General features: G+C 41.8%; 1 protein-coding gene and 1 non-coding gene across 3 annotated transcripts in view; both read left to right on the forward strand.

Moving 5' to 3' along the window:
• Positions 1-23,831, forward strand: part of LOC126175697 (phospholipid phosphatase 1-like) — an 820,416-nt gene that overhangs the window by 761,195 nt on the left and 35,390 nt on the right. Inside the window, exon 1 of one of the 2 annotated variants that reach the window (XM_049922634.1) lies at positions 5,689-5,777. The exons of the other annotated variant lie outside the window; for it this stretch is intronic. Within the exon in view, the coding sequence (XP_049778591.1) occupies positions 5,750-5,777 (28 nt within the window). The 5' untranslated portion in view covers positions 5,689-5,749. Of the gene's footprint in view, positions 1-5,688; positions 5,778-23,831 lie in introns of those variants that run through there. 2 annotated transcript variants of the gene reach the window in all.
• Positions 11,213-11,287, forward strand: Trnap-cgg (transfer RNA proline (anticodon CGG)). Its single transcript has one exon. It is a non-coding gene; the product is annotated as a tRNA-Pro (tRNA).

Raw genomic sequence — 23,831 nt, forward strand, 5'->3', positions numbered from 1 at the left:
AGAAGTTTCACAGCCTGAAATTCCGTCTTACAATTCTACAAATCACGACGCATTTGAGGATGGCTTAACGACTGGGCGAGAGATTGAGTGAACGTGTAATTTAAAAGTCTCTATATCGGAAAAAAATGAGTAGTCAGTAAACAAATTCTTATCGCCCTTATTACAAAATACATCATGCTCTGATGTTTCTTACAGTACAGCATACAAGACAGATCCCCAATAAGGATGATTGCGTGCATTCAGTGGCAATGCCCTACGTGGATGCACGGTACAATTGCTCCGTCTCGCTTCGGCGAACAAGAGGAGAAACACCATGGTTAGGTAGGCGATTTCACTGGATGCAGCTTTCAGAAACACACACACCCGTTGCACCACAACGTAATTTGTACCACTTAAACAACTAGTGAGTGGCATTTTTTAAATTCTGCATTATTAATTCTAGAGGGTTATTTAACCCATACTTCTCCATTTTTATATATTAGATCCAAATGTAGCCAATATTGACGACGTCCCACCGTTGCAATCACGACGTAGGAAACTGCCAAAGATCACGCCACAATGCTGCATGCTTCACTTGAGACTGCCTCCATCCTTTGGTGGTGGTCTCTTACGCATATACTGCTATAGTCGCTTTCCTGCAGTATCCCTGTCAGGTATTTCTTCACTTTCAATAGGCTTGTACGACAAGTGGCGGTACTTATTCTTTCAGATTAAAAAAATGTAATAATACGCCTATGGTAGAGCTGAACCTGCGAATATGGTTGTACCTGTCACGTTCACTGTGCTTTTAGAGAACAGATGGTTAGCGACAAACCAGACTCGAGCGGGAGGACAATGACAAGTGTTTTCTCTCGGTGCTACCTCTTCAGTGGGCACGACGCGCCTTGCAAACACAGAAGGATCTAATCCCTGGGAAAGCACTGCTGCTGTTTACCTAAAGCCATTGTGCCGCTGATGACGCAAAGCCCGAGCATAGTTCGGCAGGCAATGTCGCGATGAGTTGCTGGTAAGAGCCACTGAGTTATTTATTTTCTTCCAGTCATCAGTTTTAAGACTCTTCTCCTAAGGAGAGGTCACTGACGCTCGCTATTGCGGAGGCGTTCGAACCAGGAGCAGCAGGCCCAAATCTTGGCAGTCGAAGAAACTCTGCTGTTCTGATTGGAAAAAGTAATAGACTTAGAATCCCTGGTCAACAACCTATGCGCCAGTGTTCCGGGTTAATACCCAAACCAACTCGCTCCGGCTCACGGAATGACGGCATATGAAACTGTTATTTATCGTTTGCTCGTCGGACAGGTATATTAAGCTCGACTGCCCATTTGGTCCTTCCAGAGAGCAAGACACTGTGTGTTGGAACTATTTTTCATTTCTTTCTTTTATTTCCTTTCCACATTTATCCAAAGTACACGTTACACTGCCAAAAGAGCCATCAGTCACCCACACTACACATAAATACAGGGTGTTACAAAAAGGTACGGCCAAACTTTCAGGAAACATTCCTCACACACAAAGAAAGAAAATATGTTATGTGGACATGTGTCCGGAAACGCTTACTTTCCATGTTAGAGCTCATTTTATTACTTCTCTTCAAATCACATTCATCATGGAATGGAAACACACAGCAACAGAACGTACCAGCGTGACTTCAAACACTTTGTTACAGGAAATGTTCAAAATGTCCTCCGTTAGCGAGGATACATGCATCCACCCTCCGTCGCATGGAATCCCTGATCCGCTGATGCAGCCCTGGAGAATGGCGTATTGTATCACAGCCGTCCACAATACGAGCACGAAGAGTCTCTACATTTGGTACCGGGGTTGCGTAGACAAGAGCTTTCAAATGCCCCCATAAATGAAAGTGAAGAGGGTTGAGGTCAGGAGAGCGTGGAGGCCATGGAATTGGTCCGCCTCTACCAATCCATCGGTCACCGAATCTGTTGTTGAGAAGCGTACGAACACTTCGACTGATACGTGCAGGAGCTCCATCGTGCATGAACCACATGTTGTGTCGTACTTGTAAAGGCACATGTTCTAGCAGCACAGGTAGAGTATCCCGTATGAAATCCTGATAACGTGCTCCATTGAGCGTAGGTGGAAGAAACTAAAATGAGCTCTAACATGGAAATTGTTTCCGGACACATGTCCACATAACATCTTTTCTTTATCTGTGTGTGAGGAATGTTTCCTGAAAGTTTGGCCGTACCTTTTTGTTAACACCCTGTATATTTAACACACCACCATGAGGAAAGTATGACCCACTAAAGTACATGCAAAATGGGTACGTTATGTATGAGTACTACCTTGTGAGTAAGTTTCAATTTTAGATTCCATTGTTCATCCCGTAACATCCCTAGGTATAAGAAGTCGTGAAGGTGAGTGACATACTCGTGTCTATTATTAGCGGTAGTTGCAAAACCATCTCCATAGCAGGATGCAAATAGTGTTACTATAATGGTGATCAGCAATGTGCGTCTAATGCGAGAGGTGCATTTATTAGAAAACTTCCTGTAGGTAACGTGAATGTGTCATTCTTCTAAATCCAGGAATTTCATATAGATTTCGGAAACCATTACATCCACGGGACTGCACTGCGTCAGAAACGCTGGACCCCCTGAAGGTTTGCTTTGGGGGTTAAAAAATTCTCATAAATGTGTTGTTTTAGATTCTCTGTCCGGAATTTCCTTCTGCTCGTCATCACCATGTACGGATGCCAGTTGTTAATCATATCTGCTGTCCAGAACACCATTGTACTCTCCAGCTGTTTATTTTTTCCATCCTCCAATGAATTTCGCAGGAACGTAGCAACTGTTGGTTGGGGGAACCACCTATGATGCACATTTATGTCCGAAAATCAATCCTACAGTACTGGGGTTTTAAGAGATGTTTCCAGCATCTCCAGTCTATTAAAGTGGTGGCACCAGGGTATTAATTTATTTTTTCATTTGTTTCGTGGGAGTTAGGCGAACGCAAGCTGCGCAATCATGGAATAAGATACTGCGTAATTCACAGAAGTAATTTAAAAAAAAAAATCAAAGATTAAAAGAAAGGGTTTGCTGAAGTATATACCACTGAGGAACCCATTGTACCGAAAGACCTAAAGTATTGTGAGCAATTCCTGTATACTACTGAGTCAACAGCTAAGAAGCTTTCCTACTTGAACATCCGAGTGATAACACGGATCCTGATATCCAAGTTATGTTGGAAACCTATTGAAAATGAAGCCTCAACAATTATGTACATGTTTGTGTATAATGTTTAAGGATTGGTGATCCTAGTACAATTTTTTTCTGTATTTGTTCACTGAATCAATGATGCATTTTCTTTTGAATGCGTCATTACTATTAACCACAAATCCCATGTAGGATTTTATGTGCCGGAATGGCACTTCAAATTCCGTGACGCTCAAACAACGGCCTGCTTGAATTTCGTGAACTGACACTGCAGACCGTCTTCACTGCTCACCCCTCATCTGTGTATACTGTTTGTGAACGCGAAGAGCTGTCCAGTAATATCATACCATAGGAGATAAAATAAGCAGAGTAAACAAGTTTTCGTTGTTTCTTTTGCTTGGTCTTTATATTTTACCCCTTTCTAGCGCTATCATTATCACTCGTAACATTGCCTGTGTTTTGTGAAAATGTATGTCATTCCAAGTATGCGACTGTGATTGTAACCACATACACTGTAAACGGCCAGGTTAATATCGTGCAGAGGTAGTTTTGGATTCTTGATTTGGTTTGGTTTGACTTAGAAATTCTATAGAGGTTTTTTAGGGCGCTGCGGACAATAGCTACAAAGCTGAATTTTATTTACCAGCTTTATCCTTAGTGGAAACACACAGCCCGAATGTTAGTTTCACATGTTTACATTATTTCTGAAGGTATTGCATGTTTTGCACTTACACCTCCATACCGTAAATCACGGATTTTGATGCGCTTCAAATATGTTGTAGAAGCACTTACCTTGAGTACCTGGCTATCTGGTTTTTTGGCGATGGGCCTTGGATTTTGAGAACATCGATTTTGAAGTTCATTGCGAACTTTGTATACCCGTAACATTAATATGTATTCCAAGCAATTCAGCGCAGTGCAATGATAAATGTTCACGGCTACCGCGCTGGAGTTACCTGCTCGTGTACCTTCTTTTTTTTTTGTTTTTTCAAAATATACCGAATTTTTCAATTTTATTTCAAAGAATATCAACAAACAGTGTAAGGTGTGCGAAATTATAAAGATATTTTCATTTATTAATTTTTCAAATATTATTGCCCGCATCTCGTGGTCCTGCGGTAGCATTCTCGCTTCCCACGCCCGGGTTCCCGGGTTCGATTCCCGGCGGGGTCAGGCATTTTCTCTGCCTCGTGATGGCTGGGTGTTGTGTGCTGTCCTTGGGTTAGTTAGGTTTAAGTAGTTCTTAAGATCTAGGGGACTGATGACCATAGCTGTTAAGTCCCATAGTGCTCAGAGCCATTTGAACCATTTCAAATATTATTTCCTTTTGTGGATCGCAGTTGGAGTTCCAGATGTTCGTACAACGGTCGCTTCTTGTATTACCTGAAATCGATCTCCGCCCATAATCGCCCCCTCTCCCGTGAATCGTTAGCCGTTAACGGGAACCCCAGCTCCTAGTTGCGGCCAGTGAGGATGCGAGTTGCATTCCTTTACCTTCGCAAAGCGTCTCTAGTGCAATGTGTTAGAAAAATTCTGTGAAATGGAAGAACGAAGTGTTTCTGCAGTAGTGCAGCCAGAAGAAGATCCACAAGTAGAGGAGTTGAACGAAGAATCAAAAGGCGAAATCGCAATTACCATATGCTGCAAATCTACTCCGCTAGCAGGATTCGAACACGGTAGCCGTGAACCTTTACGCCGAGCTACGCTGACTTGCTCGGAATATATGTAATGTTACGGGTATACAAAGCGCACAATGGACTTCAAAATCAATTTTCTCAAAAACCAAGGCCCGCTGCTAAAAAACCGGATAGCCAGGTACTCAGGGTAAGTGCCTCTACAACATATTTGAAGTGCATTAAAATCCTTGATTTACAGTATGGAGGATTCCCTTGTTAGTATGTTAAGAAAGAAGAGTTATGTCTTAAACACTTCTAGAGCTTTATCTCACACATTTAATAAGAATGTGCAAAATTGGAACCGCACTGAGTCAAAACTCCATTAACGGTGATTTTATTTCTTAAAGCCATCTTGTATATGAACCAAACACGTGTTCGACAATATTTAGTTTTTAAAATCTAGTGAAAATAATGAACTGTTGCCAGCATCATATGTTTTACTCTTGATGACAACATAATAAATAACGTAAAACGTGTTTCATTTTTTTCGCCTTTACCTGTGAATCATTGTATACACAGACCACATTTAAAGTACTGCTAAATACTTCAAATAACCTATTTTACTGATGGCATACACATTTGTTTGCACATTATGAGAATGACGGAGCACCGGATATAAAGAAATGCTTTATGTATGTGGGCAACTACTTATCGAAATGACAGATTGTACCACATCACCGAGCGTCCGCACACAAGCAACAGCTGTGGCAGACTGGCGAATCGTAACCTACCTACAGCTCTTCCCGGCGTGACTCATGGCCGGAGAGAGACGCGAGTCATGTGATGTGACGTCAGACGGGTAGACCAATCAGCGTCCTCCTTCCGCTTTCAGCTGTCTCCTCGTTCTTGACAGTTTGCGCCGAGGACGGCAGCGGCAGGGAGTATGCGTGTGCGACGCTTAGAATGAAGGCGCGGAAGAAACTACTTATTGGTAAGTACCCGGGTCCATACAAGCAAATTATAAACGGATTTTGCATTAGGAAGCTACCGTTTGAATTAGTTACGGAAATCGGCAGCTTCCGGCGAGGGAGAGCTTCTCACACTGCCTTGCTAAGTGTGATGACGTATGTTTTGCAACACCGCACTCTCTCCTTTCACCCTTTCGTGTCTTGGATGTCTAGCGAGATACACACGGTATTCTAATGTCTACTGTAAAACAAGGAAGGCTTAAGGAGGCGCAAATATCCCTCCTCCTACACCACCACGAGCAGAAGCAACTTACCGATAAGTTTGTTTACTCATGTTAGTGCTCTCATCTAGATTTATTAGAAAACAAGCCATGTGTGTGGAAGACGCCGTACAAAATCGAAACTTTTAAAGAAATGACCTTTTCAAAACAATATTGCGACAAAAATATAGCAGTCTCTTAAAACATGATTTCTACTAGCGAAAATATTTGCAGCACTTGTGGAAACATGTCTAGAATGACACTATTGTATTTTTCCAGAATTTTGAAGCTATGTTTTAATATTTTCACGTGTTAACTACCTGGCCTATGAGATGTGTAGGATGAAAGGACAATGGTCCTTTGCAGTCACTGAGAGCTACCTTATTCCACGGAGTCTCAATTCTTCAGTAACTCTTTCTTGAGAGAAGAGAGTTTTGTCTGCAAATGTTTCTACTTACTATTCTATTTGCATATTTATCCTGAGTGGACGGTTGGCTCTGTTTCCCTCGGAAGCACAGTTCTTTACAGTGCTGACATCATTTGCCTTATTCGGCCTACAAAAAACTATGACACGCGTGGAACATAAAACACTCAAGTTCGCCAACCAAAAACCGCGTAAAATTTGCTGTGTGGAGACATCTTGCATTTATGTAGCCGTGGCACAGTACGTGTCATTTTTCAGCAACGTAAAATACACTATTAATTTGGACAGGTCATTAGTGGCAGGTTAACATAATCATCACAATCATCGAAATTATCGGTATTTATGAATGAAGCCAATTGAGAGGAATCTTCCAACTTATTGTAACACAAAAAGTTTTCAGTTTGTCAGTTTTATATCGGAAATCAGTGAATGTTGCATGCCAAATCTGTATTCAGGCAGTTGGAGATGGAATCTCAAGGACTGGCGGAGGCAATTCACACAGTTTTAATAGTTGCTAACGTAATTAATTTTTATAGTGTCTTTTACTCGTCATGACGATAAAATTGTGTGTCAATTCAAAGCATTTAAAAAAAATCAATCTATTCTGTACGCAGAAGTCTGCCAAACATGGAACTAGCTTAATCCTCCTCCTCGCATCTAGGGGTAATTATCTTCTACTTTAGGGTCCAGGGATACTGAGGAAGGAAAAACAAAAGCATTGTTATCCAGGTAGGCCGTGTTGTTCGTCCTGGCCTGGAGCTGGTCACCGGATGCGGTTAATGGTCGAGTAAGTCACAGTTTCTTAACTTCCGTTAGCCGGCCGGTGTGGCCGAGCGGTTCTAGGCGCTTCAGTCTGGAACCACGCGACCGCTCCGGTCGCAGGTTCGAATCCTGCCTCGGGCATGGATGTGTGTGATGTCCTTAGGTTAGTTAGGTTTAAGTAGTTCTAAGTTCTAGGGGACTGATGACCTCAGATGTTACGTCCCGTAGTGCTCAGAGCCAACTCCGGTTACGCGGAAACGGACGCGAAGGTCTGTGACGAAATACAGCGCTGGAGGTTTCATACGGTTTGTTAAGTTGAATTTCAGATTCTTTAGTGGTGAAGAAAGAGCACAATACTCACCCAGAGAGGACTTATTTGTCTTGACATATCTTGGAAGTAACGTACAGTACTGCATGATTACAAACATGTGTGGCAGTTTTTCCAAGAGCGGAGAACACAAAATATTATTCTCTTTCTTAACATAACTGCTCACTCACGTAAATTTATTATTTGTGAGGAGTTAAAATATGTTTCTTCATTTGCCTTACTAGTTTATTTTTTCTGCTTTCCAAACCTAACTATGTATGTCTGTTGGTTTAATTTCAATCATTAGCAGCAGACCTCACCACCAGTTTGGCAGTTTCATCCTCTTGGAGAACAAAATGTAACATGTTCTGCAAAATATCGATCTAGTTTACACGGAGCATAATGATTTGGACATTCTGTATCCATACTTTCAAAAGATGACAATGGATATGAATACTTCCGCGCACTTATGATTCCCCTGAAACATTCGTACACATAAAAATTTCTGGTATTTTTTGTCTGCAGGTACATCAGACTTATGAGGAAAACATAGATACTTGTCTTACGAAGCAGGTGCTTTTGAAGATCCCATGTATTCTACGAGTATTCAACCGGAGGCAGTCGGAAACGAAAGCTCCGCGTTCAAAGAAACTCCGTGAACAGCACACACTCCATTTGTAACACCTCTCTACAGCATGGAAAAAGGATTCAAAAGATGTATTGTGCATGACAAATACAGTACATTAAACCTGCAATTTTACTCCAAATGACACTTTTTGTACCCTGAACATAGTTTTCTCTTTGCTGGATATTCTATGACTGCCTAAGTCAACGAGTCGTTAGCAGTATTTGATAATGTACTTTCTTCAGAGATGAGTTAATTTCAAAGGTCCGACAGATGATCTAGACTTAGGTTCCGCAGTGGTTCATTTGAAAGGGAAAAGTCCAATTTCCTTTCCCATCTTGAGTTTTTATTTAAGAAGCTAATTCTTCCACCTCTCGATGAAATGCTCTACCTTTTAGTGAGTTCTATATAAAAATTACGGTTTTTTCTGACTTGGCTCAGATTTATATTGAAGGCATAATTCGACATGCCTGATTATACATATGTGCACTCGAAATACTGAGAGAGCATCTTCAAACGCGAGCAACGCCAATATTGATTTTAAGCATTACTTATCGTTCATGTGCTGGGCATTGACAAAAATATGGAAACACAAAAAATACAACACATTACCATGTCTGTTGTTGTTGTTGTTGTTGTTGTTGTTGTGATCTTCAGTCCAGAGACTGGTACGATGCAGCTCTCCATGCTACTCTATCCTGTGCCAGCTTCTTCATCTCCAAATACCTGCTGCAACCTACATCCTTCTAAATCTGCTTAGTGTATTCATCTCATGGTCTCCCCCTACGACTTTTACCCTCCACGCTACCCTCCAACACTAAATTGGTGATCCCTTGATGCCTCAGAAAATGTACTACTAACCGATCCCTTCTTCTGGTCAAATTGTGTCACAAATTCCCCTTCTCCCCAATTCTATTCAGTACCTCCTCATTACTTACGTGATCTATCCATCTAATCTTCAGCATTCTTCCGTAACACCACATTTCGAAACCCTTCATTCTCTCCTTGTCTAAACTGTTTGTTGTCCATGTTTCACTTCCATACATGGCTACACTCCATTCAAATACTTTCAGAAACAACTTCCTGACACTTAAATCCATACTCGGTGTTAACAAATATCTCTTCTTCAGAAACACTTCCCTCGCCATTGCAAGTCTACATTTTATATCCTCTCTACTTCGACCATCATCAGTTATTTTGCTTCCCAAATAGCAAAACTCATCTACTTCAAAAGTGTGTCATTTCCTAATGTGATTCCCTTAGCATCACCTGATTTAATGCGACTACGTTCCATTATCCTCGTTTTGATTTTGTTGATGTTCATCTTATATCCCCCTTTCAAGACACTGCTTATTCCGTTCAACTTCTCTTCCAGGTCCTTTGCTGTCTCTGACAGTATTACGTCATCGGCAAACCTCAAAGTTTTTATGTCTTCTCCATGGATTTTAATTCGTACTCCAAATTTTTCTTTTGTTTCCTTTACTCTTTGTTCAATATACAGATTGAATAGCATCTGGGATAGACTACAACCCTGTCTCATATTCCCTTCCCAACCACTGCTTCTCTTTCATGCCCCTCGACTCTTATAACTGCCATCTGGTTTATGTACAAATTGTAAATAGCCTTTCGTTCCCTGTATTTGACCCCTGCCACCTTCAGAACTTGAAAGAATATTCCACTCGACATTATCATGCCTAATAGCGTGCAAGAAACATGTTGGCTTTGAAACGAGTTTCCATTTCTCTTGGGAAGGGTAGATACAGATCCTGTAAGGTTTTTAAGGGAATCATATACCATTCTACCTGCAAAGTAGTGCCAAGTTCGTGTAACGGTGATGGAGATGGAGCGCGATCATGCACCCTTCTCTCCAGACTAGCCCACAAAGGCTCAGCAGTATTGAGATCTGGTTGGTGGCCAGTGGAGACCGGAAAATTCATCCTAGTATTCACAAAACTAGTCCTAGACGATGCGAGCTGTCTGAACAGGGGCTCCATCGTCTTGGAACACAGCGTGATCATTGGGGAACAAACACTGAGCTATGGGACGGATCTCATCATCCAAAATGGTCACATAATCCTTCGCAGCAATGCGACCTCGCAGAATACCCATGGAATACCACGATATGGCTGCCAATATCATCACAGAGTCCCCGCCTTGTTTCCCTCTTTGGAGGTAGACTTGGCCAGAAGCTGGAAACAATAGGCAGTAACTCATGCGACCAAATCACATCCTTCCATTGCTCGATATTCCACGTTCTATAGCTTTGGCACCGCGTTCTTTTTTTTTTTGCTATGGGGATATGCATCACTGATGAGTGGTTTTGAAATTGCAGCTCCGTGCTTATAGAGAGCTCTCTTCGTGTTGTTTTGGCGCCGACAGGTTTCGCCAATGCTACATTCAAAGCCGGCCGCTGTGGCCGAGCGGTTCTAGGCGCTTCAGTCCGGAACCGCCCTGCTGCTACGATCGCAGGTTCGAGTCCTGCCTCGGGGATGGGTGTGTGTGATGTCCTTAGGTTAATTAGATTTAAGTAGTTCTAAGTCTAGGGGACTGATGACCTCAGATGTTAAGTCCAATAGTGCTTAGAGCCATTTCAACCATTTCAGCTACATTCAGTTGCGCAGTGACTTTTGCGGATGTCATCCCCTTATTTATCGCCACTATCCTCCTCAACGGCCGTCTGTCACGATTACTTAACACACACTTTCCTCCACGTTGTGACTTAGTCGATGTTTTTATGCTTTTCCTGTATGTGGTATAAATCTTCCATACGATGCCTCTTGAAACACCAAACACTTCTGCTCTCTTGGTCACGGAAGAACCACCATACGAGCACCAACAATTTGCCCACGTACGAATTCGCTTTACTGCGACATAATGCACTTACAACACAGAACACTGTTCCGATCAGCACTGACACGTGAAACGTATCGATGACATTGCGCAGGTGCCGCTCATGAGCATATTACAAGAGCGCCACTTCCAAGCTTGGCTGGCATCTGCATTTATGAAACGTCCTGACAGATTAAAACTGTGCCGGACCGAGACTCGAACTCGGGACCTTTGCCTTTCGCGGTGAGTCGTGCTTGGGTAGCTCAGTTGGTAGAGCACTTGCCCGCGGAAGGCAAAGGTCCCGAGTTCGAGTCTCGGTCCGGCACACAGTTTTACTCTCCCAGGAAGCTTCATATCAGCGCACACTCCGCTGCAGAGTGACAATCTCATTCTGGAAACATCCCCCAGGCTGTGGCTAAGCCATGTCTCTGCAATATCCTTTCCTCCAGGAGTGCTAGTTTTGCAAGGTTCGCAGAAGAGCTCCTGTGAAGTTTGGAAGGTAGGAGACGAGGTACTGGCAGAATTGAAGCTGTGAGGACGGTTCGTGAGTCGTGCTTGGGTAGCTCAGTTGTTAGAGCACTTGCCCGCGAAAGGCAAAGGTCCCGAGTTCGAGTCTCGGTCCGGCACACAGTTTTAATCTGCCAGGAAGTTTCATATCAGCGCACACTCCACCGCAGAGTGAAAATCTCATTCTGGAAACTTCTGCATTTATGTTCAAGCATGTACTTCTCACAGAATTTCATATTTTTGTCCAACCCCCGTAATTCAACATGCGGAGGACGCAGTATTTCTCAGCCAACGATCATGATAAGTTCAAAATTCGTAATTCTTTCGAAGGACGAATGTAGGTAGCCTGAGCTTTTCTGTAATTCTGTGGCTGAAAACGGTGGTTTCCTGAAAAGCAAATACCACACAATACGACTGTTGTCTCTGCGACAGAGGCTGTGTCGGTTCCCAGGAGACTCCCATGTATAAGGAGCACACGAGCTCCACAGTTGCCTGTTAGTGTTTGGAAAACATAAACTGTTTAGATATTGCCAAGGTCAGGAGCGCCTGAGGCTTGCTCTGCGAAGACTGCGGAATCACGAACGTCAAACATTTGCGTCGGAATTTCCTGTGTGTATACAGACGTTTACGAGCCTGTACCTCCGAGATTTCACGGCTGTAGGTTTCGAAGCTTCGCTGAACGACACGTAATATAAAGTAACTGTGGAACATATACCCTTGTGGTGGAATGCAGTCAGTTAACTTACGAAATTTGGGTTTTTATGTTTGAATGTATGATCTCAATTTCAATGTCGTACCAACTCTACGACCGAGCGAGATGGCGCAGTGATTAGCACATTGGACTCGCATTCGGGAGGACGACGGTTCAAACCCACGTCCGGCCATCCTGATTTATATTTTCTGCAATTTCCCTAAATCGCTTCAGACCAATGCCGGGCTGGTTCCTTTGAAAGGAATCCGATGGGATCGATGACCTCGCTGTATCGCCCACGCTTGTCTTGAACTTCCGGAATTAAGTGTTGCTTCATTCTGTACTTTAAAAGAGTTTATTTACAAATAGATGACGATTGATAAGTAACTTAATGCCTTTGGAACAAATGCTGTAGATATTATGCTATCTGCGTGACAGTGTCATTATCTGATACAGTGGTGGAAGATAGGTGGCGTTATCACCATTGTTACTGATTACATAACTCTTTTTGGCTGCTTTAATTTGCTGTACATTGTTCAGCACAGCTTTGTGCGTTTGTGGGTTTATTTTGCAGGCTACGCCTAATAGCACTTCTCCCGTACTGCTTACGGCGTGTCAAATCTGGATTGGTTTTGATTCTGCCTTATTTTTGATTTGATCGAAGGTGTTGGATTTACAGTGCGTAGGAGTATATTCCGCGATCGTTCACTGTTATGCAGCTTTACTTTTTTCTCGAAGCTTTTGTGTAATTAGTTTTTGATTACATAACTCGTAATAGGAATGATTCGCTATCGCCAAATTCTGTTTTATTCCAGAAAAGGCAATCGATTTGCATATGATACAAAATAAAGTAAAATTGTAAGAGTGCCAGAAAATTAACTCGACTGCGTACTCTTAAGACGGGAATTGTCATATTCCAATCGGCGAGTTGAAAGATAGTGACTACTACAGCTATTCATTGTCTTACGAGGAACACCGACAAAAAGAAATTAATCGTTGCAGAATACTGCTATAATACTCAACCCTCGCAATACCTGGGGGGGGGGGGGGGGGGGTGTATATATGCCTACCTCTTGAAAGTATTGTAATCTAGTCAGTTACCTTACATTTTAAAATTCTGAAAAAAAGTATTGTCTTTAATGAAGTCTTCTAGCAGATTCCAAACATTTAAATGTCACTTTCTCCAGTGAATGTCAGGTTTAGGACCTTAATACACATCAATATCTCTTCAAAAAGTATGTTGTGAATGACAGTCAACAACAACCGACGAAATTTTCATTTTTAAATTTTCTTAGAGGGGTTCTAAAGTGGCCACCCTTGGTAATACACGTTATTGGGTGATGATGTTTAGAGTGTACCGAAAGATTTTCAGGACATTTCTAACACATCTGTACGTCTTTAAAAAGAATTTTTTGTTAACACAAGTCAACAATAATTAACAGGTTGAGTATTTTTCAATTTTTTAGGGTGGACATAAAGTACTCCCCCTCCCCTTCCTCCCATCCCACCCCTCGGTACTGCGCGTTATGCAAAACGAGTCCACCGCAGCATGGCAGGTATTTCGTTAGAATTGAAAAAAATGTTTGCCGAGTGAGATGGCGCAGTGGTGAAGACACTATATGAGCAATCGAGAAGAAGCCAATTCAAATCCCCGTGCCGACACAGATTTAGGTTCCGTAGTTTCCATTAATCCATTGAGACGATTACCGACATAGCTCCTTTGAAAACGAGACCCCTGGTTCCCTGTTAAGCCTTTTCCGCTGCCTAACGTCCTCATTGTCGCCGAGAGAGACAACGCTTATCTTCCTTCCTTCCTTCCTTCGGTTCCATGACTGTCGGCGAATGAAAGTGGCGTCCAATAATTTACGCAAAATATACATGTCCAGTGAACTGAATGAATGATGGATTTATATTTAAGATGAATCAACCTTACAATCACTCTCCTAATATTGTTGTAGGTTCTCTTTTCGTTTCTCCAAGTCATTGCAGATGAGCTTAAGTTTTTTTGTCCCTGAGCTAGTCATAAGTCCTCAATGTTGGCTGAATTTCTATCATAAAAGATGGAAGAAATGTTTCGAAAACAAAGTTATTGCTTTTATTTTCTTTCGGATTGTCACTCGTCAGTGCTTGGCTGTCTTTCGTGAATGAAGAATTCATTTGTTAGAGCTTCACAAGGAAACTTACTGTTGCACCTGTTCTATAACAAATGAAAGAACCACTTTATCGATTTCCCTTTCAGTTTCCGTATTTTATTTCGATAAATACAATTTCTAAAGAGTGACTGACATGTTTCATCACACTTATTTCGTTGACAATTGTCGGTTACTAGTTCTATTCGACAGACCGCTAACTGTTTCGTGAGAACAGGATAAAGTCTTTGTTATCAGAAATATAAATCATCGTAAAATAGCTTTTTACATTTGTTCCACCATAAGTTGTCATGTAAGTGACATAAAACTGTGTGTACAGCACTAGTGAAAATTAAACGAAGAATACTACACTATATTTTTAATTTCCTTTCAACATTACGTTGCTCCTATATTGTAGATTTTAGTCTGAAACGCCGTCTCACACTTAACCTTCGGTGCAACACCAACGTCTATTCTTACTCTTATTTGTCCTAATTGTGCTAGTGTTCTTACTCTGTCTTAGCTTTAGACCAAGGTGTCCAACCTTTTCAGCTTGATATACAGGAGATAAAATCCCGTCTGAGGCCTGCGATCATTTTTACGTTAATAATTGGCAACCAATGCTGTACAATCGCAACAAAGTTTATGAACGTTTCAGCTTACCTGGGCCACATTGGAAGAAGACGAGTATTTTAGGGCTGCACATGGTGTATTTATCACTGATAATAATCGGTGAGCAAAAAAAGTCTAACTTCTTCTGACTTGTAATTGTCACACCTACGACGAAAAGGTTCTTTATCACAATCGAACAGAAATAACACATAATTTCTTTATATTTGCTTATATTAATTTCATTATTAGTCCCTAACTCTTTAATTTCTCAGTTGCAACTGAAGTAACGGTAAGATAACAGGTCGGCACGTCTGATGGTCTGGCTGGTTATAAGAACGAGTTATAAGACTCAAGTTGCACGGGCGATTTTTTTTTTTTTTTATTTAGATCGTGTGCCGCACCGCATTGATACTTGCTTTAGGCCGCGTGTTGGACACCTTCTGCTTCAGACGGTGTTCGAAGCGTCGAAAAGGGCTGCGGAATTTAATTTACCCATAAGACGGAACAATCTTGCCATATGGCGCGGCAGACAGATGATTGAACAGAGTTGCCTAAGTTATCACAATGTCTGCTCACTAGCAACGGAACGCACTCACATCCTACCCCAATGTCACGAAAATTCTGGTATAAAAGTTTTCTCTCTGACTATAACTGAAACCCGCTATGCACGGAGCGACGATGCCCCAAAAAATGGCAACGTGAGCTGCTGAGGGAGGCCGTCTATCTTTAACCCAGAGTTGTAGAAGAGCTGGAGCACGGGTTCTTAACGCCAGGTTCACAGCGCTAAAAACTGTCTGCGTTATGTTGATCATAAAGCTTTTATATTTTTCTTATAGACTACTTCCGTTTAGAAAATAATTTAATATTCTGATCAAATCGTTTCTGGTTATCATCTGAGAAACAGCGTTTCAACAGTTTTACTGCTCATCTTCAGATACTGCACTTCGCATCAATGTGGAGTTGCGGCACGGCTGATAACCGGATGTAACATCACCACTTTAATTCGACAGAAATCCTGTGTTCTCGGTTTTATTTGAAAGAATATCCAATATTCATTTCGGAGCGTAAAGCGCTAACCGTGTGGAATTTACTCTTCCGTGTTACAGGAAAGGCTTTAGATCTCGTGGACTGATATGCCTTCCACCAATCATTTAAATAATTGCACCCTCTGTAAACTTAATGATCATTGCAACAGTTAAAGGTTGTTTCCATTTTAATGATTGTAAGAAAGATAGTTACACGAGTCTAAAGTTTAACTGTAGGCTTACATTAGGTAAGTGATGTTATCTGTATATCCTTGCAATTTATTTTTATGAACGATGCCTCAGTGTGATACTGTTGAATTGTGCGTTACCTGAATGAATGACGCTTTTGTTACCTTGGTGCTAGATCGTCTGGCGGCTGTAGTCATTTGCTAAAACTACTGGAATCCGATCCACACTCATTGCATGCATGTCCGAAAGAACTTTGCATAGTACTTGTGAAGAAAACCTGCACTGAAATATCGTATTTATCCGCCATCATTGGGCATGCGACTTTCAAGTAAAATGACTTACCCGTAAGGGAATGTAGTTAATGAATGTACGAGTGCAGATTGTAGACACATGGTTGACGACGTATGGAAATTTGGGTCTGGCCGTGATTCGTACTCGGATACCTAATGGTAAGGCTACCGCTCGCGATTAGCGGGAAATCTGGGTTCGAGTCCCTGCGCAGCACAAATTTTCATTGTCATTCCAATATAGCTGGTGGTTGCCCACAATGGCAAATGTGAATACATATCACGATACTTTGTTAATCTGTTAATGAACCGGTGGTATGCTAGAGATTTGTTTCGACATGAATCTATTCGCAAGTATTTCGCGCCTATTACTCAATTATATTTTGTTTGCAACAGAAAACAGAAAATTCGTTCGGGAGGGTTACAGGACCCAAATGTGTGTTCCAATACGGCGATAGTGAAGAACGTCGGTAATTAAATTTTTTCTTTCGCGAACTTCGCATACTGTGGTGCAAGGTACTACAGTGTGTACTCGCAGAAAGCGTACAACGTAGAATTGATGAATGTCTCTGGTTCAGGGAGCGAAAGTCGTGATTAATATACGTAGTTAGATTTAACCAGAACCGTGACCTATTGCAGCTGATAAATAACTTTAAATCCTAGTGCTTTCATGACGAGAAACTGAAGCGTTAGGCTTCTGAAGACATGGTACTCTTTACTTTGTAGAACGTCCCTTCGTTAATGCCATTATTTTCCACATCCTGAAAACTATATAGGGTTTACTTAAAATATAAGAGTATATGAGCACTCATTGTTGTGAATCGTTAGCGTGATTTAAGAGATTTCTCGCTGAATTGTCACAGTTCGAATTTTTAAAAGTGTTTTACGTGTATTACGACGTAGTAGTATTCCATTGGTTGTGTTTTTCTTCTGTGGAATCTTACCTGCACTCACAGGCGAATATCTTTCCTACTTTAAGCCGATGATTCTGTTGTTGCCACATAGATCACAGCCAGTTCAACTGTCATAGTTCCCTACCACAACAACATACATTTGTTTTTGTTCCTGTGTTATCTGAATGGGTAGGAGCGCTTGAAATCAGTTCGAGAGGAGCGGTTATGATGAATATCCATTCTTTTAGGAAGGCCACTATAGATTTACTGGTTCATCTTCGTCCAATCGGAGCTAGTGCTCAGTCTTTAAGGATTTAGTTGCCTATGGGACGTAGAATCTCAATCTTGATTCCTTGTTTCTTGTAACTCACCAGGCAAAATACTAGTCATTCGCTTAAAAGAGGACACCAAGTGCTTTGGAACGTAGTAGATGGTGTAAAACTGGTACCATCCAATCATGTGGCCTTACACCGCTGATACAAGATGCGGCTCTTAAATCCGAACAAATGGAACTTTTTAAAAAAGCAGATTTGTTAAAACAAAATACAAATGAAAATGAAGATCTTTTTACAATTAAATAATGGTATCTTTCAAGCGTAACGTTGCTAGATGTAACCCACTGCAGCCGCAATGACCAACTCAAACTCTTTTAAACAGCGCTGTCCATATTCACGAATACTGTTTCGATAGCGGTGCGTAGAGATGCGATATTAAATTCCTTTGACCAGAACACGCCAACGTTATCCGAGAGACGGTTTTGGACTAAATGGTTCGTATGAGGGCCTCCTCTGCCATCACACTCATTTTTCGCTCGTTGACATTCAATACTGACGACAGTTTCCTTAGCGATTGCCCTAGGTCCTCCGAAATCAGCGCCTGAGTCTTTTCGACGACTGCCGCAGTTCGTGACATGCGTCTCCTCGAATGAGCTTTTTTCGCCAGTTTAGCGGAACCTTCTTCAGACTTCTCCGAAGCATTATTCTTGGCAACAATATCGTAAACAGGTGATCTCGGGTACCCAAAGAATCGAACTATTTCAGAGGGCGAACGCCCAGCGCGAAGACTTTCGATAATCGCGGTTGTCAGTTGTACTCCGCATTCTTCCGTAACGTCTCGGCCATTTTGAGGTTCTGACTGTTTACTAGATGCCTATGGCTTTCAAGAACGCCGATTGCGACCTCCGGCGGAACTAAGATATGGTGCGAAATTCAAATTGAAATTTGTCCAGATTTAAGAGCTGCACCCTGTATATGTCACGACAGAGACAGAGTGAGTCAGCTGCCCCTACCAATGGGTTTTATGCAGCCCACAACGCCTTCAAATACCAAGCACGAGATTTTCATACTCCCTCGCTCACTACGCGTAAACTATTAGTCCTACAGAAAATACAGGACCTTTTTGTGGGAGATATAATGTACTTATATTTTGTACTAGGATACATTTTGCTAGAGGCTGTAGTTTACGAACTGTTAACGTAGAAAAGTGACCTTCACATGCGTTTTTCTTCAGTAACTCTGAAACCGACGCCTCCAGCGAAAACGTATCACAGTACAAAACATAACTAAATTTCGTACAAAAATGTCCAGTTAATTTTTTTGTGTGGAACTAATAGCTTGCATGTAGTGAGAGAGAAAATATGAAAATTTGACACGTGATGTTTGAAGGCGTTGCGGGTTGCATAAAACATATCGGTAAGGGCAGGTGAATCCTTGTATCGTGGTCCGCTGTAATCATTTTAGTGCTCGCAACATTACTTAGATTCCATTGTCTCATTCTCACTGTTCCAGGAATCCAAGTAATGTTGCTATATAGTGCTATATAGTGGACTACGATATCAGAATGTAGGCAGTGTGATGTGTGGAGGTTTGGGATGGTCCAGGGAGCGTGCACGGAAAGCCAAAGTGGTTAAAGAGAGACCTCGCAATTAGCGGTAAATCCGGGTTCGAATCCTGGTACGGCCCAAATTCCCATATGTCACTGTTGGGTAGTAGATCACTACTAGTACGCTGATGTCAACGACTTCACAGTCAAGGAATTAATTTCGAAGTAATTTCGTACATTATAGATCGTCAATAGTGTCCGTTCCTTCAGAAATAATAATAATAATAATAATAATAATAATTCAGTGTCGTCCGTATAATGAAAAAGCTAATATCGTTCAATTTGGAAGCCCACTGTTGATTCCATTTTTCATTCTCGTCCAGTCGGAGCTCGAAGTCAGGATTTTGTGGGCTATGTGACATTAAACCGTAACCCCGCTTCCTTCTCGTCATTATCTAATCGTGTGGCTAACTGCTAACAGCCTGCCGTAAGGAAGCCTTTCTGGTTGACGTCACATGCGCGGCCTACGTGTTAAATGCCTCAACTGTAACGGTATCCTGTATGCAACATGAGTGCTTGTGGCGTTACTGTTGTTGGCGTTGATAGAAGAAAATGTTATCTCCTGATTTATTTTCTACTTATAGAAAAGTCTAAATTATCGTGCGTCGTTAATCATATTTACTGATTCAAATTTCAATTTTCCTGCCGGTAATGTGATCGATCTTGCACAGACCTGCTTTTGATCTGTAAGCGCATTTTCGTCACGTGTTGCATAATCGACGAAACAGTGATTAAGAAATCGTAGTGACAGATAAGTCTTTCCCAGCGAGCCATGAATATTCCTATCAATAAGGACACGTGTGTTCTGTGTTATTCTTTGTCGCAAGAAAACATGGCTAGTGACGCGGTAAAGTAACGAGATAAGATAACACTTACTTCAGGATATTGTGATACCTCAGGATCAAACATACTTTGCATATAGATTATTTTTTATTTTATTCTTGGCATTCTGCCTTTGCAGGACCCGAACTTTTAACACCCCCCACCCAGACTGAATCTAACATTGTTCCCCTCTAACCAGATACACTTACGCACATACACGGCAAAACAAAAGTGATCAGTCTCCCAGCCAACAATGTTGTGCGACTCATGATTTTCCTGTCTAATAAATGCATGGTAGCATCCCATGATTTATGTCAGCAGTGTATTCATAAACTGCTTTGTTGTTATTCGGCGCAGCGTTCCAAGATTTTTTTAAGTGTGCCGTGCCTTAAGGTTTGCATTTGTGCTAAAATTTGTGTTCTCCATCACTGATGTGTGTGATTGTGGCAGACTTTCTTTTGATGTGACGTATTGGAATTCGTTTATATCTTTCTGGAATACAGTGTTAACGTTGCGGCCAGTTGGTACTACGTTTTAGCTTGACTGTCAAAATCGATAACGATAGAAGTGAAATCTCTGTGAGCTACTCAAGTTAGATTTTCCTTCGTTTTAATTTACCCTTAAAAACATACGCCATAATGGAAGAAAATTTTATTCTATAAGCTTCTCCAGTATTCTTATAATAAAAGTTTTTCTCTTCGTTAGAGTTTGTGGCTTTAAAAACTGTTGCCACAGACTTGGCCTTATAACCATCAATATTCTTGCTGCAGGAATTGTTTAATCATACTTCAGTGCCTATGTTATAACAACGCTTTTATCTGTAAATATGGAAAATTCTCCAGAAAACTGGTTTCCGCTGGCCTTAGAGTAAGTAAATTGTTCCAAAACCACATATTGCATGACTTTGTTTTCGTTTTTTATCGTCTTGCAAATATTGAGAAATTGGCTCTTTTGTAGTATAACATAAAATTCAAATGGAACAGGCTGGTCATAATTCCTCAGCTTTCCTTTCATGAGTGTCGATCAGACATGGATTCGAAATAATTAGTCACATATTAGAGTAAAGTTTAGACGCATGTTCAGTCTGTTTGATCCTGCCATGCTACGTAACTGTAACATAATACTGGTAGTTATCTGTAAACTCTTTTACCAACATATTCCTTCGCCCGTTTTAAAGGAGTTTCTATCGTAATATTAGGATGATACTGTGATTTTCATGTCTGAGGAATTTGGTTTTCTTGTCGTTCTGTTATTATTGTGTTCTGTATTTACACTGTGATCGTTCCTTCATCACAGAAGGACACGTTTCGTACGTAATTCGTTGGTGAGCGATAGCCTTGTGATAAAAACGACCTTGACAGACATGGTATCTCTGCTGTAGTACACTGTCTCTGTCGCACGAGGTACGACACCTTTTTGATGGGTATATCGCGACCACGTTATCAGTATATATGACCAACCAGAGTCCTGTTAAGATAAGCGCCTGATGGATGGTTCCCAGACTGAAGCAAGCAGTACGGCTGCGGCTTGTTCCACTCACTTCTAAATTAATAACCTCCCAGTCTCTAAATTTGTACACATACAAGTGGATAAGCATTACACCACGGCTGGGATTTGATGCACTGGGATAATAAATTAGAAACGAAGTAATCAGTAGCTCTCACAAATTGCCAAGGAATGTCCATCTACAGTGTTGATGTTCTACATTTACAGCAGTACTCCGCAGCTACCCCCCTCACCCCCCCCCTTGCTCCTCATCCCCCCTCGTCTGTATATTGATTACTCTTCTAGGGTCAACTGCCAATCCATGCACCAAACATTGACCTCTGCAAATCTTCCTGCATTTCGCTACAATTCACTAACGTTGAAGCTGTTTTACATACAAAGATTATCTGCGAAGAGCCTCATCGGACTTCAAACGTTGTTCACGAGACCATTAATATACTTACAACGCCCTGACAAAAAGTCATAAAAGGATAGCTCGAGTGGCAGGTATACTTACGCTGACGAGGTGCTTTCCCTCATTGTGCGTAGGAGACCACAAGGAATCTGGAACTTAAATAGCTTTATAAGCAATTCTTTTGTTGTTATATTGTTTCTACATCGTATGCGTTGCTATGTGGCCAGTCTGCATATAGATCGGCAGTCAATCCTAGGACTTTTTAACAGCTCTCGCTTCTTTCCTCTCGGCTAATGATGTCTCAATGTGTCAAATGTCGAGTTGCACCAAAATTCGGCGTTTATGTTAAACTGTAGGTTCCCCTAAAACTGGCTCGGAGGAAGGAAGGGCATGCCACCTTCTATAGGACCATGAACCTAAAGCACTGCAGTATTCAAACCAACCTTCGGGCTGGCAACATCTTTACTTACTGACTTTCTGCCCGGTTCACGGCCCATATGATACACGATGAGACCTCCAGTCTCAGACATTCAGCACTTCACGGTTCGTGGTCTCTTATAGGTTTACCGCGAGTTTGCGGTAACACTGCATTTAATTATCTGGTGAAGTATTCGGAGGTACACTATGTGATTGAAAGTATCCGGACACCTGGCTGAAAATGACTTAAAAGTTCGCGGCGTCCTCCATCGGTAATGCTGGAATTCAGTATGGTGTTGGCCCAGCATTAGCCTTGATGACAGCTTCCACTCTTGCAGGCATACGTTCAATCAGGTGCTGTAAGGTTTCTTGGGGAATGGCAGTCCATTCTTCACGGAGTGCTGTACTGAGGATATCGATGTCGGTCGGTGAGGCCTGGCACGAAGTCGGTGTTCAAAACATCCCAAAAGTGTTCTATAAGATTCAGGTCAGGGCTCTGTGCAGGCAGTCCATTACAGGGATGTTATTGTGTAACCACTCCGCCACAGGCCGTGGATTTTGAGCAGGTGCTCGATCGTGTTGAAAGATGCAATCGCTATCCCCGAATTGCTCTTCAACAGTGGGAAGTAAGAAGGTGTTTAAAACATCAATTTAGGCCTGTGCTGTGATAGTGCCATGCAAAACAACAAGGGGTGCAAGGTCCCTCCATGAAAAGACGACCACACCATAACATCACTGCCTCCGAATTTTACTGTTGGCACTACACACGCTGGCAGATCCGTTCAGGACGGAGTTCTCTAGTTTTATTTTAGCTTTGGTAAGTTGACTAGTCAACGGCTTATAGTATTACATTGAACAGACAGACAATCTTTCAACAAACTACGCACAATTATTTGTATACAAAATATTATTACCTGTAGTAACTACCGTATGCGAAACGAACATTACGCTTCAAATATACACGGCGTAGCAGAAACGCACCTCGAGAGTTTCAGGACTGAGTCTTCAAGTAAAGAGGAAGATATGTTATAGGGACATGGATCCGAAAACGCTTTATTTGCGTGTTAGACCTCGTAGTCCGCCAATAGCGGCAAACAAAAGGAGCACAGTGTACCAGCATAGCACCCGACACACTTTCTTAGATGAAATATTAAAAATTCCCTCCACTAACACTGGTACATGCATCAACGTGCAATAATATTCAATTAAATTTTTAGTAGTGGGCGAAATGACAGCAGGAGAGAGTTTTCGTCGCTTTTGGTTGGTAGAGATAGAACTATTTAGTTTTGTTACCGTTTTCTCTGGTTTCTTGCCGAAAGTTACTCAAATGTCTGCAATTCGTGTCACTGTCACTGCGACAGACAGCCTCCAAAACTCCATCTCGCAGCCTGTCTGTCTCCGCACGGCCAGGGTCTTCTGTCTTGGAGGGTATTCCACTCCCACTGAAGCAATTAACACGGGCCCGCCAAGCACCGCCGCGCAAGCTAGTACTGGCAGAGCTCCGTCCAGCAACACGG

Source organism: Schistocerca cancellata, chromosome 3, assembly GCF_023864275.1.
Source record: "Schistocerca cancellata isolate TAMUIC-IGC-003103 chromosome 3, iqSchCanc2.1, whole genome shotgun sequence".
NCBI classification, from domain to species: Eukaryota; Metazoa; Arthropoda; class Insecta; order Orthoptera; family Acrididae; genus Schistocerca; species Schistocerca cancellata.